General features: G+C 44.9%; 2 protein-coding genes across 2 annotated transcripts; one reads left to right on the forward strand and one right to left on the reverse strand.

Annotated features, from left to right (window-relative positions):
- Positions 1 to 372: 372 nt before the first annotated feature.
- Positions 373 to 4629, forward strand: gdf10a (growth differentiation factor 10a). Its single transcript, XM_069658761.1, has 3 exons — positions 373 to 634; positions 2080 to 3233; positions 3544 to 4629. Exons 1-3 carry the CDS (start codon positions 373 to 375, stop codon positions 3733 to 3735), a joined length of 1608 nt encoding a protein of 535 aa, XP_069514862.1. The 3' UTR covers positions 3736 to 4629.
- A 5661-nt stretch (positions 4630 to 10290) lies between these two features.
- znf488 (zinc finger protein 488) lies at positions 10291 to 13553 on the reverse strand. The gene is made up of 4 exons (XM_069659152.1): positions 13477 to 13553; positions 12528 to 12747; positions 11899 to 12127; positions 10291 to 11730 (listed from the first exon to the last, which is right to left on the reverse strand). Exons 1-4 carry the CDS (start codon positions 13485 to 13487, stop codon positions 10658 to 10660), a joined length of 1533 nt encoding a protein of 510 aa, XP_069515253.1. The 5' UTR covers positions 13488 to 13553; the 3' UTR covers positions 10291 to 10657.
- Positions 13554 to 14531: the final 978 nt, after the last annotated feature.

A 14531-nucleotide genomic window follows, 5' to 3' on the forward strand; every position in this document is an offset into this window, starting at 1 on the left:
TCAAAGAGGGAAGGAGGGGTCAGCATCATGACCTCCACTTCTGGCTGTGCGCTCTGCAGAGACCTCGTTGGCTGACAGGAGTATACGTCAGCACCTCTCACCGCTGCAGTATAACCCCCTCAAGCCTCGTGCGGTCACACAGACGCACGAGTAAAAGTAGAAGCTCCAACTGTTGCCTCGGACTAACCCAGGTTCAGCATCTACGTCCCACACGGTCTGACACAGAGGAGTGAGACCGAGCGGAACGTGCGAGGAGAGGTGGAACATTTACGCACAGTCTGGATTGTTTTGGCGCGTCTTGAAAAGTTTACTTTGGATTGTTTTGGGCACATTTCTCTTCGCCTTTTGGATTTTTTTCATCTTAGCACTTAAATGGCAGCTCTAAGTTTAATTTTCTCGCACCTGTTCCTGTTGATGTTAAACTGTTTCCTGGGTGCTTCATCAGTTAGGACCCTGAAAGGAGGGACTGGGAGCGCACAGGACAGTGGCTTCTTCCACTCCTCTTCGGACCCGTTCTCAGATGACCTGGATCAGGACATGGTTTCCCAGCACATGTTCAAACTGTACGAGAAATGCAGCAGGGAAAACCGCCTCAGAGAGGGGAATACTGTCAGGAGTTTCAGAGCCAGCCAAGGTGTGTAAAACATTGATTAACCTGTCTATTATGCAATCGATAGGTCCTGCAAAAGCGTTCACGCGCAACAATTTTGATTTTATTATGGAATCAAAAAGAAAAAAGCCTAGTGTGTCATCACTGCATCATCAAAAGCACAAGGGTTAATGTCACAGAGCTCCCCTGATCCTTTCCCTGAATGGTTATTAAAAGTGCACGCGCTCAGCTGGTGCATGGCTCGCTCTAAATAGGTAGGATTGTTTTGAAACAGTCTGAGAATGCATTTAAATGATTTTTGGACGCTGTGTTTGTGGAAGCAGCTGTGCCCCGGTCTGATCAATTACCGCAGACAGACGCGCGATATGCGCAAGAATGCACGCGATTCCCTGCGAGCCATGCCCAGCGTCAATACAGTAAAAACTCAGCGGCATTTACGCGCTGCAAAGGGTCATTGCAGTGGCTCCTGTGGTCCTGTTGTGGCTACAGGACATGTGTGGCTCCACGTCCTGGAGTCAGTGGGCTTAGCGCACAGTCGTTCCTCTCTGTCTGATGCTGTTTTTAAAAACACAACTCATAGACATTTATATCCCACGTAGTTCTCAGATGGCATAGCATAACACGTGGGTATTTTTACTGCAGAGGCAGGGTGTAATCCAAGGAGAGATGTAAGGGAGTTTTCACAACAATGTAAGATCTGTTAAAACAGTTGATTATGTCTTGGTGTCCGGGCAGACACTGCCGGCTGTATTAGGCTTAAGGGGAAGCTTTAAAAGAAACTGAGGTAAGCACTTCCATATGCAGGCTGAATCCGAGGTAATGTATATCTCTTGAGTCAGTCCATGCTTCCGCTGAACTCTTACACAATGAACAATAACTCTGCTGTTGAAGTTAATGTTCATCATGAATATGTAGCTCTCCGCTCAACCCCCTTTTCCCCCTGCCAGCCAGAGCCTCAGAGTCTGGTTCCTCTTAAGGGCACCTTCCGCAAGGCATGCAGTCATGCACCAGCCACAGAGCTCAGTCACACACAGAACAAGGAAAGGTTTTTAAAGGTGCCACTTTTAAGGTGCAAATTTGTACTGCAGCAGGAGTGCCTTTGGTGCAATTTGATGCCTCAATCCCCAAAATCTCTGTCCTTCCTTTCTGTCTGTCACGAAGGACTTAATTATTAAACTGTTCCTTTTTCAGTTATCCCTTTTTCTAAAATTACAGTTTCATAATAGCGGACGCCCAAAAGTGTCAGCTGAATAAGATTAAATACCTGCTTACAATAAACCTAACCCTTAATAATGCCATCATTATTGATCTGCCAAAATATAACCAGTGTTTCTGTGTCAACACATCTTTTATGTCAAAGTTCAGCTGCAAATATTCTATTTTTAAAAACCTTATTTGGTGGATGTTAAAAAGGTTTCAGTGTCAGGTTGCTCACCTGTCTGACTGACACTGATTGATTGTCTCTGCAGACTCTTCTGACCACAGGACGGTGTACAGACTGAACCTAACGTCGCTCCAGGACTCAGAGGTCGTCCTCTCTGCCACATTCCACTTCCTGCTCGATCGTCGCCCTCATCACAAGCCCTGGTTCTGTAAACGCTTCAAAAGCCCGTCCTGTCGATCCTCAGCCGTCCACCCTCCTCCGTCTGTCAGCCTGCTCCTTCGCTCTGGCTCCTCGGGGTCAGAGGTCAGATCTGGGTCAATGGGGTCATTTCTAGGCAACGTGACCTTCCACCCCCACAGGAGAGGGGTGTGGCAGATGAAAGATGTGACCCAGGTCATAAAGGAGGCGCGGGACAAGGGTCATCTCCTGGTGTCAGTGGAGGTGGACTTAGGGCAGCAGTACCACATGAAACCAGAGGAGGCGCTGTCTGCTGGAGGCCTGCCCTACCTGCTACTGTATGCTAACGACCAAGCGCTGGCAGAGCCCAACAGTGTGGCTGCAAGCCTTCAGAGATACGACCCGTTCAACGAGGGAGAAGAGCCCGCACATTCCTCTCAGCTCCTGCAGAGACCGAACTCATCACCGGAGTCGAAAGGACGCGTGAGAAGGGAAGCACCTCCGCTCTCTGACACCATTCAGAACAATGAGCTGCCAGAGGTCGAGTACAGGCCTGAGGGATACAGGAAGGACGACCTCTGGGAGAGCACTTGGTACCTGGCGCTCAAACCCAAGCATAAATCAGTGAAGAAGGAAAAGAAGAGGAAGAGCCAAGACGAAGAAGGACAGGAGAACGGCAGAGGAGCACATGACAAAACAGAAGAGGTTCTCAGAGAAGGAGAGAGAACGTCACAGGCGCTCAGACCTGATGACGCAAATGTGAAAAAAAGCAGTCCGACGCCGACTCTTCAAGACGGGCGAAGGCACGAGCGGAAAAACGAGGGAAAGGATGTAAAAAAGCAAAAAGGGAGCGCCAAGTCTCAGTCGCCCGTTCTGAGTTTCGATGAACAGACGATGAGGAAGGCCCGGAGGAGGCAGTGGAGCGACTCCCAGCAGAGAGGCTGCTCCAGGAGGAACCTCAGGGTGGACTTTGCAGACATTGGCTGGAGCGAGTGGGTCATAGCTCCCAAGGCTTTTGATGCCTACTACTGCGCTGGGACGTGTGGATTTCCCATGCCAAAGGTAGGAGGACAAACACATTCAATCACGTTCTGATACCAGTTTTCCTTCCTGATACCCAGTTTTGAGTATTTGCCGATACTGAGTACCCCTCTGATACCAGTACGATTAAAAAGATACACATATTATTGGTTGAAATGCACTGATTGCTGACATCAGAGGCCGTTGCAATACTGGTTTTGGCATTGGAACAACTTTAAATCATCTCTAGGGGTCGATAAGGGCACTATCAAGTCATACTGACCACCTATAGTGTGTTATTCTTTGCCCTTTCATTCATCCTCTCCTTTCTCTTACACCACTTCTCTCCTAGGTGTCGAGGCCGTCCAACCACGCCACCATCCAGAGCATAGTCCGAGCCGTCGGGATCATCCCCGGGGTTCCCGAGCCCTGCTGTGTCCCAGAAAAGATGAGCCCTCTGGCTGTGCTCTACCAGGATGAGTCCAGGAACCCAGTGCTTAAGATTTACCCCAACATGTCCGTCCAGTCCTGCTCCTGCAGATAGGAAAGGGGAGTGTGATGGAGGCAGAGGACTAAACAGGGTGGATGTGTAGAGGAACTGAAAACTGGACTAATGGAGACAGAACCATACCTCTGTTTGTTGAGTGGTTTCTCAACACTGAGAAACAAAGTCACTTTGGCCGTCGGTATTCCTGGAGGAACTTAGGCTGTAGAGAAATCACTTCCATCTCTGATGTCCCGCGGCGTCAGACTTGAAGAGACACATTGTCTGGCGTCTGTCTCGGCAAGAGGAACAGAGTCACACATGTAAAGTCGGGGCTGCACACGTCCCAGACGCCCGGTTGTTTTGATTCAGTGCTTGAGATAATATCGAGGATTTCACGGACAGGAGCATCTAAGGGTTTTCCTTTTTTATCTCAGAGTGAACTTTTCTTTCAAACAGCTCACAGTGACTGTGACTGCATGTTTTCTTTGGACACAAAGGCTGAAAATGAAAGACTTTATCATCGTGTCATCGGGCAGCTCACACATGACAGAGATTATGAAGCAGATTTCTACATTTTTACAAACTGCGTGCAGCTGTTTTTACTTTAAAGGCCACATTTTACACACGTGAAATGTTAATTTGTTTGCAGGACAGGGAGCTTATTGTGCTTTCTTGGTCTATATATGTTACAGAGGAAATATCCAGTGGATCACAGAGAGCATCTGGAGTTCATTTACACCCACAAACCCCCTCATAACACGTCAAGAATGTTTTATTAAAACCAGAAATATTTTTCTATTTTGAATGTGAAACTTGGTTAAAAATAAGTTGTCATGGTTACTAGGTTATGTATTACTATATTTTAGATGAGAGATGCTGTTTTGTACATGTGCATTGTTTAAATTATGAAAAGGTAGCCTTTATATATGTTAGAATAAAACAGTAATTTAATCCCACACTGCTGCTGGAATGTTATTGTTCTTACATGTTGTGTTATTCTTGGTTATTAGCAGAGGTGGAGAGAGTGCTGAAATATTCTACTCAAGTAAAAGTACTATTACTTTAATGAAGTACAATTATTACCAGTCTAAAAATGTGCTCAAGTAAAAGTAAAAAGTAGCTGGTTTAAAAGTTTAACTACAGGAGGGGGGGGGTCTCTCCTATGCAGTGCAAAAGGTCAAGGGGTTATAAATCTCACACTAGTTGTTTTTAATTAAAGGAAAATGTTTAAATTAAAGTGCAACAACAAAATAAAACATGTCGACACACATTTAAAACCCTGAGGGAGGTATGATGTGTCCTTTTAGTTCAGACCGTCCCATAAAACATTTTCAAACATGAAGGCGGCTGAAACTGTGGATTCTGTCGACCATCCTTCTTTTCTTCACCAACAAACACCAACAACAGTCACACTGCAGATCTGTTAAACAAAACATGTGTTGTGACTTTCCCTAAATGAGCCAGCATCAGAATTCAACGTTTGGCCTTCAGCCGGGTCTGCAGCGATGCGTTCTGACTGCCCGTCTCCATCTTGTGATATGAGTTTGCTCTCCTGCCCATCATCCGGCCTGATTTTTCCCTTTTGTTTTTTATTCAAGCCTACATTTTTTTTACTCAGTAACCGATGTGATTTGATGCGGCGGCTGTGGCTCAGTGGTAGAGTCAGTCATCTCTCAATCGGAAGGTTGGGGGTACGATCCCTGAATGCTACAGTCACATGTCGAAGTGTCCTTGAACCCCGAATTGTTCCTGGTGGCATAGCATAGCATGCAGGAATAGGCATATATCTGATTGGAGTTTGGCACTTAGGCCTTTGCCATCAGTGTGTGAATGGGTGAATGTGACATGTAGTGTAAAAGCAGCTATGAGTGGTCATAAAGACTAGAAAAGTGCTATAGAAGTACAGTCCATTTAAAATGTAGCGAAGTACAATACTTCAAACAAAACCACCTTTAGTAAAATTACAGATTTTAAAAACTACTTAAAAAAGTACAAGTACACAAAAAACTACTCAACTACAGTAAGTAATCAGTAACTTTCCACCTCTGGTCATTACTGTGTTTACTGTTTGATTCTAATGGGGGAGAAACAAAGCTGAAAGGGCTCCACAGCTCGGCACAAAAGCAGGAAGGTCCCACTCAGAGATAGCCAACATTCCCCGAAAGCCCCTTGAACCCATTATTACCCCACACCAAAGGCTCGGGCGCCTGTTGTCCAGCAAATACTGTGACTGATGCAGTTGCCCTGGGTTAATGGTTGATGGAGGAAGCAGGCACGCACCTATTAGGACGTCAGCCACTTGAACTTCAAAACACGCTGCACTTCCCCCTTTCTTCCTCCTCCATTCAGAGCCGAAACACTCAAGCTGCAGGACGTTCTCCTAACGCACAGATGATCTCAGCCACTTTAACTCAACCGCTTGTCACTTTTATTCACAGCAGGAAGAGAGTGACCCATGTGGTGCCTAAACAGTGCGTCAAACTGACAGTGAAATGACAGAGGGACCCTTTTGATTATTAACCCGTCGCTCTGTGGGTGTTTTTGCCTCCAGCGTGAAAGAGTTGGCGCAGACTTCCACATCTGTTTGCAACAACAGAACGCTCTGAAGTTTGCCAAGGCTGGACCGGACAGTCATTTTGTCTCACAGACGGGGACACTTTGTTACAGCAGGGCGGAGAGAACAAAAGATTGAGTTCCTGTTTTTACAGAGGAGAAAGATGCTAGTTGTCTTTTTCCTGCGTACAAGGAGTCACCTGTTACCATCGCTAAGATACAAACGCGGTGTGTTTGCATTTCTTTGTCAATGAGATTCACAGAGATTATTATATACAGAGATTATTCACCCTCTTTGGAAGTCATCAGATTGTATGGGCTTTCAGCAGTGAGCAAACGGGATTGAGTGCAGCTTGTTTTCAGCATTCATTCAGTCCGGCAAAGATAATGGGGTTTATAATCTCACCTCAAGATAATGAACATACTGCAGGTCTCTAAAACAAATTGTGTCCATTAGACATACAGAGACTATAACAAGGTATTCAACCGCTTAGCAAGATATCTTATTGACTAATGGCAGCCAATGAAGGGGGATTTAGAGTAGTGTTTTTTTGACACTGATGGAAAAATGTCTTCATCAGTAAGGAAGTCCATTTTAGTCTGAAAAGAGTGTTGCAGTCCATCCAACCATCCATTATCTATACTGCTGAGCCTGCTCAGGGTCGCAGAGGGGCTGGAGCCTACCCCAGCTGTCATTGGCCGAGAGGTGGGGTACACCCTGGACTGATCGCCAGTCAATCACAGGACAGACACACAGAGACAGAGCATGTCTGTGGACTGTGGGAGGAAGCCGGAGTACCCGGAGAGGAACCCACGCATGCACGAGGAGAACATGCTAACTCCACACAGAAAGGCCCACTTCGTCCAGACCTTGATTCGAACCAGGAACCTTCCAGCTGTGAGGCGCTAACCACTGCACCACCGTGCATCCCCAGTGTTGTAGTTGTCTTTAATTAACACACTTTGGTCTGCCCTTTTTTCTGCATTGTTCTGTCCATTAGATATAGATAAAAAACCTCATTTGGAAGTCACCGTGTTTTATTATATCTACAGCCGTGACTCAGCGGGGATTTAACGTGGCTGTTTTAACACTTATAAAGAGAACAACAAGTGAAAACAGATTTCTACAAACACGTTCATTATGTAACACAATTTGGACCATCAAGATAAAGTTGTGTTCATACTGAAGTCTTGATTTTATCATAGGGGATAAAAACTTGTATTTTATGCTTGTAAATAATTTTGATTACATTTTAGAGATCTGCTTTTACTGTGAAATAAAAGGATATTTTTCTGTTCATGGGTATGAAAAGAGCTGCATGGTTCAGTCTTACAAGTGAGTCCCTTTTACCATTTTTATAACAAGAGTTGGGAGGTTAAACGGGAGAGTGCAGCTGGCTGCTGTGACACGTGATGCCCGGATGATGAGCAGTATCATAACCCTAAAGAGATTATCGTTAATCTGTATTTGAGGAGGGCAGACAGAGAGAGATGACAGGAGAGAGAAATGCATGTTCAGTCTCTCCGTAAGTACAAATGTTCAGCAACTACAAACCTTTTACAAACGCACCTTTATGGAGTCCAACCTCTTTTTTAATTATGATGATGGCTGTAATTAGGCTCATTATAAATCATGTTTACATTAATAGATGTTTTACCTTCGCGTAGGCTGTCTCGATCATAATGAACACATCAGGGGGTTTTTTCTCCTCATTTCCTGACTGATCCTTTTTTCAGTGCGGACCCGCAGTCTGCTCTCACAAAGCGAACCCAACGTCAACCACAATCACAGTCACATGAGAGCACTTACAATGTTCGATTCCAGCGCAGAAAACCGCAGTAGTCCACGCTCGCGTCCAGGGCCCAGCGTGCCTAAAAGCCAAAACCAAACGAGCCAAGAGGGGACCAAGAACAATATTTGTTTTTCCACATGATGACTGTTCAATTAAAGGAGAGCAACGCGACCGTTAATAGACAACAGAGGATTTTCTGTGTCTGGGCTCAATGGGCTCTTTCCTCGCAGGCTCAGTGGACTAATAGTTCTGGTCATTAGGATGTAGCTTTAATAGGGTGACACTGGGCCTCTTAATCACCTATTTAATCATGTGGACAACTGGGTACTTTATTTTAAGTTTTATTTTTCCATTAGAAAGTAAAAATTAACTACTTTTACCCGTTTCCAAATAACTTTTAGCGCTCTCATTTGGCCAAGAAGTCCGTTTAAGTCTGGAAACAAATCACTGAAAGATTGTGAACAAAGGTACGAGTGTGTATTTGTTCCCAGAGACAAAGTCTTGTGGGTGTTTTCTCTGCAGGTTTCACTCTATTCTCTGCCTAAAACCTGCATGAGTAATTACCTCAAGCAATACATCCATGAAAGAAAAATATTGTTACTTTTCTGTTATATTTCCAGAAAACTATGAATGAACTCCCTGTAGCCGCCCTCTGATAGAGTAATTAGTTATTGTTTCAAAAAGACTGCGAGGAGAAACTCAGTTGAAGCCGACATCAGCAGCGCGGCCGAGTTCACATCCCTGCTACGGTTACAGAGAGACTGAACAGGGTCGAGGCTCGACTTTCCCATGAACTTCAGGCCTCCTTCCCGCCTCATTTACCTGCAACAGAGACGGCTATTTATGTCCATCTGTCTGCAGCCTGAAATGAACGGGACGGAGGCTGCAACGCAGTCGGTGGAAAACAAAAATTCAAAGCAGTTCGTGGACTCTTTCCAGGTTTGGAGATGAATGATAGCCATGAAACTTTTCAAACTTGGTTCCATTTTTGAGTTGCGGCCTTTGTATCGTTTAAGCATGCTGGAATGTTGGGTAGGACATCTCAAAGAAGAACCGTGCTGCAAATATTGTATCACTCGGTGGTGCCCAGCGTCACCTTCTACGATGTAACGTAGGGATGCACGATATTATCGGCATTTTATTTTGCCTAAATAGTCCATGATTCCCTAAAAAAAGAAAACAATATGTTACATACAAATAAATACGGCTTTTTAAGTTTAAGTGTTTTTTTGATATTGCCCAGTGAATGTGTACATTTTAAAAAGCACTGCATGTTATTTCTGCATCTGCCAGTGGCCCACTATACTAAGAGTAGGCATGATATCAATTCCACTACAGAGGAGACTTGATGTTGTCTCCCCTGTAGTGCTTAACATGTGCCTAATATATCGGTATGGAAATCGGCAAAAAGGGTTGGAGAATATCGGCAAATAATCCAATATTGTGCATCTGTAGTGTGCAGGGGCAGCAGGCATAAAGACACAGGACGCTAACAGACTCAGCAGGAAGGCGGGCTCGGTCCTGGGAGTGGAACTAGAGTCTCTAGTGGAAGTGTCTGAGAGGAGAATTCTGAGGAAACTCCTCAGCATCATGGACAACAACACTCACCCCCTGCAGGCCACACTGGAATCCTACCAGAGCACCTCCAGCGGTAGACTGAGACCACTGAGGAGCACCACAGGAAGTCTTTTCTACCTGTGGCCATAAGACTGTATAACTCCTCCCCTTTCAGCAGGGTACAATAATACCTTTCTATATCTGGCTATATTATGTTCATTATGTGCAATAATACTTTTCTGGCCACATTTATATTTGTATTCATGTTGGTGTTTATAGAATGCATAATCATGTGCAATACTAAAATTTTGCATGAACTCATCCACTTTATATTTTCATTTATAATTTGAGTTGTTTTTTGCATTTCTCTAACTTGTGCTGTATTTGTGGAGCTATCTGGCACTATAATTTCCTTCGGGATTAATTAATTTAATTTTCTGTCCTCCTTTGTTGTCAAGTATGACATCAGAAAGAGAAAATCAAGATCCTCCCACTGATTCATGCACAATCTTTCTATAAATGACACAATCCTGCAAACATTCAGGTCAGCCTCCTCACAAAACTATGATATTCTCTATCCACAGATAAAAAAAGAGAGGGGAAAAGTTGGTCCCAGTCGCCGCCTGATGGATGGTGGAAGAAATACTCGACACGTCAGTTTCATTTTCAGATTTTTAGAGTTTAAAACCAAAGTGCAAACACACTCAATCCATGTCTCTTGTACAAATCAGAGCAGAGGAAAGCAGATAAATTAGAGGACGGACATTAATGACAATCATGAGCTGTCCTCTGCGTCTGTCTTCCCTCCTGAGTTCCATAAGGCACAAAATAATCATCAAGCTAACATACAGGCCAAAAGGACAGACAACAAACTGCAGTGAGATCAGTTCAACACGTACCTCTATCGTCATCTAGTGGACAGGCTGCGAAGGTCACGTGTGTCCGTTTTGCTATTTTCCTTACAGCTACCTACATTCACTGTTACGCAGAAGTCTGACTGTGAACCTTGAGTCTAAACCTGTTAAATACGAGCATCACTTAGGAAATAAATTAAGAGCTTTTTGTCCATGTTTGTCTCAGTTATGAGAGGTCATGTGTCTGGACAGGTGGTGCCTTTCCCGGAAGTATTCGTGGCAGATCGGGCAGGTGAGTTTCTCCTCCCTCCTCCTCCTCACCTGGGACTCCGCCGCGAACTCCTTCTTGTGATGAGAGCGCATGTGGAAGACGAGGTCAGAGGTCATGCGGAAGGAGAGGTTGCATTTGGCGCACCAGTTCTGCACCGAGACGCCGAATGAGGTGTAAGTGGGCGGCAAGACCGTGAGAGACGAAGTGGTCTGCAACTGGACGCCGATGTTCCTGGACCAGTGCTCCGGTGCGTAATGGAAAGCGTTATTTACTGCCACCGGGGACGGCACAGCCTGTAAGTCACTGCTCAGGATGTTGGATGCCATCAGATTGTTGTATCCTATAACAGTCCGGGAGGGGAAGGCGTCAGTCATCTCCTCTAGGCGGCTAGAGGGGGCTGTTGGAGCGCTGCTGACGCACGCCTGGGGGTCAACAGGAGAAGTTCTTTTACTCGGTTTACAGAAAGCGCTTTTCTGCTCGCCCTGGCTGCTGGAAATGACCAGGGAAAAGGCGCTGCTGCTGCTTGAGCGCACGCCAGAGCTCTCCCCTTTCTCTGCCCGTGCGTCACTCTCTCTGTCGTGCGTAGTCCCTTTGGCATCCCCTGCCGCATCTTTACATCCCAAATGATCCGGTTTGGCCTTATCAGCTTTCCCCAGAGAGGAGGGTGCATCCCCTGCTGCCTGCTCGTAGCCCTTACTCAGCTGTGTGATATTGTCATCATTTGAAATATTTGTTTTTTCCAGCAGAACCGCTTTCCGCCCTTTGGGATAAAGCGTTTCCTCGTATTTCCTTCTCTTGGGGAAAATCTCTGCGTCCTCGTTGTTGCCAGATTTCTTATGTTCCAAATCTCTGGCGATGTTGTGGAAATCTGTCACTCGATGTTGCCTTTTAATTTCCATATGTTTGTGCTCGTAAATCTCACGGCTCCAGGTGTCATTCTTGACTTGGGTGCACAGGAATCGGCAGTGAGCCAGGAAGGGATACTCGTGTTTGAAGACCTGGTGACATCTTCCACATTTGAACTCTGGAAGAGACAACAATCCAAATATATCACTACAGATGCACATGAGAGATACAAACATTAACATCATCATATAAGTCCAACAATAACGTCGCATTCTGCAGTGAAATATTCAATCTGGTGAAGATGCTAGTGACGCTGCAATTTAAATAATAGATTTCCCCCCCTCACCTTTACTCGAGCCTCTGGTCATGTCTGTGAAGCCCAGTAAGTGAGACAGCTCCTGGTCGTACCACACCAGCAGCTCTTCCTCCTGCCTGATGTCCCGGATGGTCCGCACGTACAGCTGACCCGCTTTCAGGAAGGCCTCCATGTTCTGCTCCTCTCCATTGCGCGCAGCCTGCACGAGCCGCAGCCAGGACAGCACCAGTGCAGAATTACGCATGGCCTCCGGGTCCACCTGTTGACAGAAATGATTGACATTTTACAAGAGCCTCCAAATGATCACATTGTAATGTCTCTTTCATTCAAGCCTTGAATTCTTCAAAAAGAATCCCAAATTAAAATCAGTAATTTGGCAACATTTTGCAGGTTGTTTAAATTATTAAATCCACGTTTTTAATTTGAGATTATCTTAGACTGAGGCAGTTTTATGACAAGCAAATAATGCAGATGTACAGCATTAAATATAATATAAAGTATGGAATAAGTACATCAATTGTGTAAATTCAAAAACCAAATCTAGCGTCTAGTAATCACCTACTTCTGACCCACATCGAGTTATATAACTACAGCAAAGCTGCTTCGAGATGCCTGTTTGAGGATGAAATGATGGCTGACCACAACACTGTTCAACTCACCCTGAACACGTAGGATTTCGCTCTCTTGTCGCAGGATTTCTGCGCTATGAAGGCGATGGTGTCGTAGAAAGTGTTTTGGAGCACACAGGGACCAAAGCACGTGCCTGCAGGGATGCTGCGCGTAACGACCACACTGGTGTAGAGATCCGCTGGATGCTGCAGGAATTTACTGTCACCCGTCCAGATGGACCGAGGCAGGAAAGTGTGATCCATCATTAAACTGGAAGAAAAATAAGGTCGTTTTTAGTTAAAGAGGCAACAATACAGCCTAGGTTTTGTAGGGTTTATATGTATTCTCATTTTGAGGTGAATGTAGGATAACGAGGTCTTATTAATATTTAATAGAACAAGACTTAAACCGTAATAAACATTTTTAATGACTTGTTTTTATCCAAATGCATTAAAAAGCGAACATTGAGCCACATAGCAGTGGTCCAACGTGCCGTCAGCCGATGTGGATTCAGGTGCTTTAAACGCCCGTTGACTTGTGTTGCAAACAATATTGACAAAAAATATATAAAACAATAAAAAGGTATTTTATGTTTTTCTGCTAAAATTACGCCTTTTAACTGCGATGCAGACGCAGTCGGTGTCGAGGCAAAATGATTTCTAACGTCCTTTGTCTCAGTTTTTCAGTCGGTTTCTCCTTTTGTCTCCCCATCTGCCGTGGAGCCAACTGCCTCCTCTGTGCGCAGCATAAGTTCCGAATGTCTCTTTCCTTATTGATAAACAATAATAAGGCATGAAGAGTGCATGACTTTATTGATTTTATCCTCTCTGCTCGATAAAAAGTATTGAATCTGGTTGATCTTGACACTTTACGCGGAGCATCATATCAGGATGAGCCGGTGCCAATCTGAAGATGCCAGTCCAAAAAATGATGACATTTGACAGACACATCGTGCATCCCTGTGAGAAATCAAAGATGTGTTAGTGCGTGTGGACTCACCCTGCAGACATCGGAGAGGTGATGGTGCCGTGTGGCAGTGACTTGCAGCAGGTGCAGATGACCCTCGGTAACGATGTCCTCCCGTTTCGTGGTGACGAGTTACTTATCCGTCTGAACCCTCCTCCGTTCTGCCGTCCCTCTCCTCTCCCACTCCCACTTATCCCCTTCACAGAGCGCACTGAAGCGTGGCGCATTGATGTAAACACGTGCGCGCTCACGGACACACACGCGCGTTTTCCCTTGTCCTGTACTCACTGGTCGGATTTACGGTCCTTTCGGTGAAGATGGGAGATGTGGTTGCTGTTAATTTGGCTTAAAAAAATGTTGATTCAGTACAGCATCACATCATAGCAGCTGGCTGGTGTGGACGTAATGTGCAACTCACATGAAAATGGAAATATGTTCACCTTAAAGACACTGGAAAAGAAAAGAAAAATCACCTTAAAACATGAGCAGAGATGAGCCCAACCTTTAGTGCTCACACAAACCATTGCAGCCAGTAAGATAATTATCTGTGCATAAAGCTATTCCTCCGTCTTATTGTCTGTCATGGTTTTAAATGAAAGTCAGGCTGTATGTGAACACGATATGTGGGATTCAGAGACGCTTTTAGTCACAAAACTGTAGACAATAACACAGTTACACGAGTTGTGGGTATTTCACTGGCCAATGTGGGCAATAGGAAATTGTAAAATTGGCTACTTTTCCCGGATATGATGAGTGGTCTGGGTTTGCCACCGGGCGAATACATAATTCATTAAATGTTTCTGTCTAATGAGCATTTAATGGTTTATTCTGCATCAAAGCAGTCTGCATAAACGTCCCGGTGGTGATCGAGCCAACTGTGTGTAATGAGAGCTGGAATACATTAAAGTCCCCACAATCCAACTGGTCACAGCACTATTACAATATTGTGAAATATCTTATCATGTTTGTTGTGTATCACCTAGGGATGGGCAATATGACAATATATTAAAACAATATTAAAATGTCTATGGTATGTTTTTCTATATCGTGATGTCACAAAACCAGCAGCTGATTTGCTTTATGGCTAT

The sequence above is a fragment of the Semicossyphus pulcher genome, unplaced genomic scaffold (genome assembly GCF_022749685.1).
Source record: "Semicossyphus pulcher isolate SPU_LCO1_2020_fin unplaced genomic scaffold, fSemPul1.0.p SCAF_12, whole genome shotgun sequence".
Taxonomy (NCBI): domain Eukaryota; kingdom Metazoa; phylum Chordata; class Actinopteri; order Labriformes; family Labridae; genus Semicossyphus; species Semicossyphus pulcher.

What these genes read in the sequence shown, in the direction of transcription:
- gdf10a (XM_069658761.1), top strand. Translation starts at nt 373, where the DNA reads ATGGCAGCTCTAAGTTTAATTTTCTCGCACCTGTTCCTGTTGATGTTA. An exon ending in GAGTTTCAGAGCCAGCCAAG is followed by an intron (nt 635 to 2,079) that starts GTGTGTAAAACA and finishes TTGTCTCTGCAG; the next exon opens with ACTCTTCTGACCACAGGACG. An exon ending in GTGGATTTCCCATGCCAAAG is followed by an intron (nt 3,234 to 3,543) that starts GTAGGAGGACAA and finishes CTTCTCTCCTAG; the next exon opens with GTGTCGAGGCCGTCCAACCA.
- znf488 (XM_069659152.1), bottom strand. An exon ending in CGAAATCCTACGTGTTCAGG is followed by an intron (nt 12,128 to 12,527) that starts GTGAGTTGAACA and finishes TTCTGTCAACAG; the next exon opens with GTGGACCCGGAGGCCATGCG. An exon ending in GACCAGAGGCTCGAGTAAAG is followed by an intron (nt 11,731 to 11,898) that starts GTGAGGGGGGGA and finishes TGTCTCTTCCAG; the next exon opens with AGTTCAAATGTGGAAGATGT.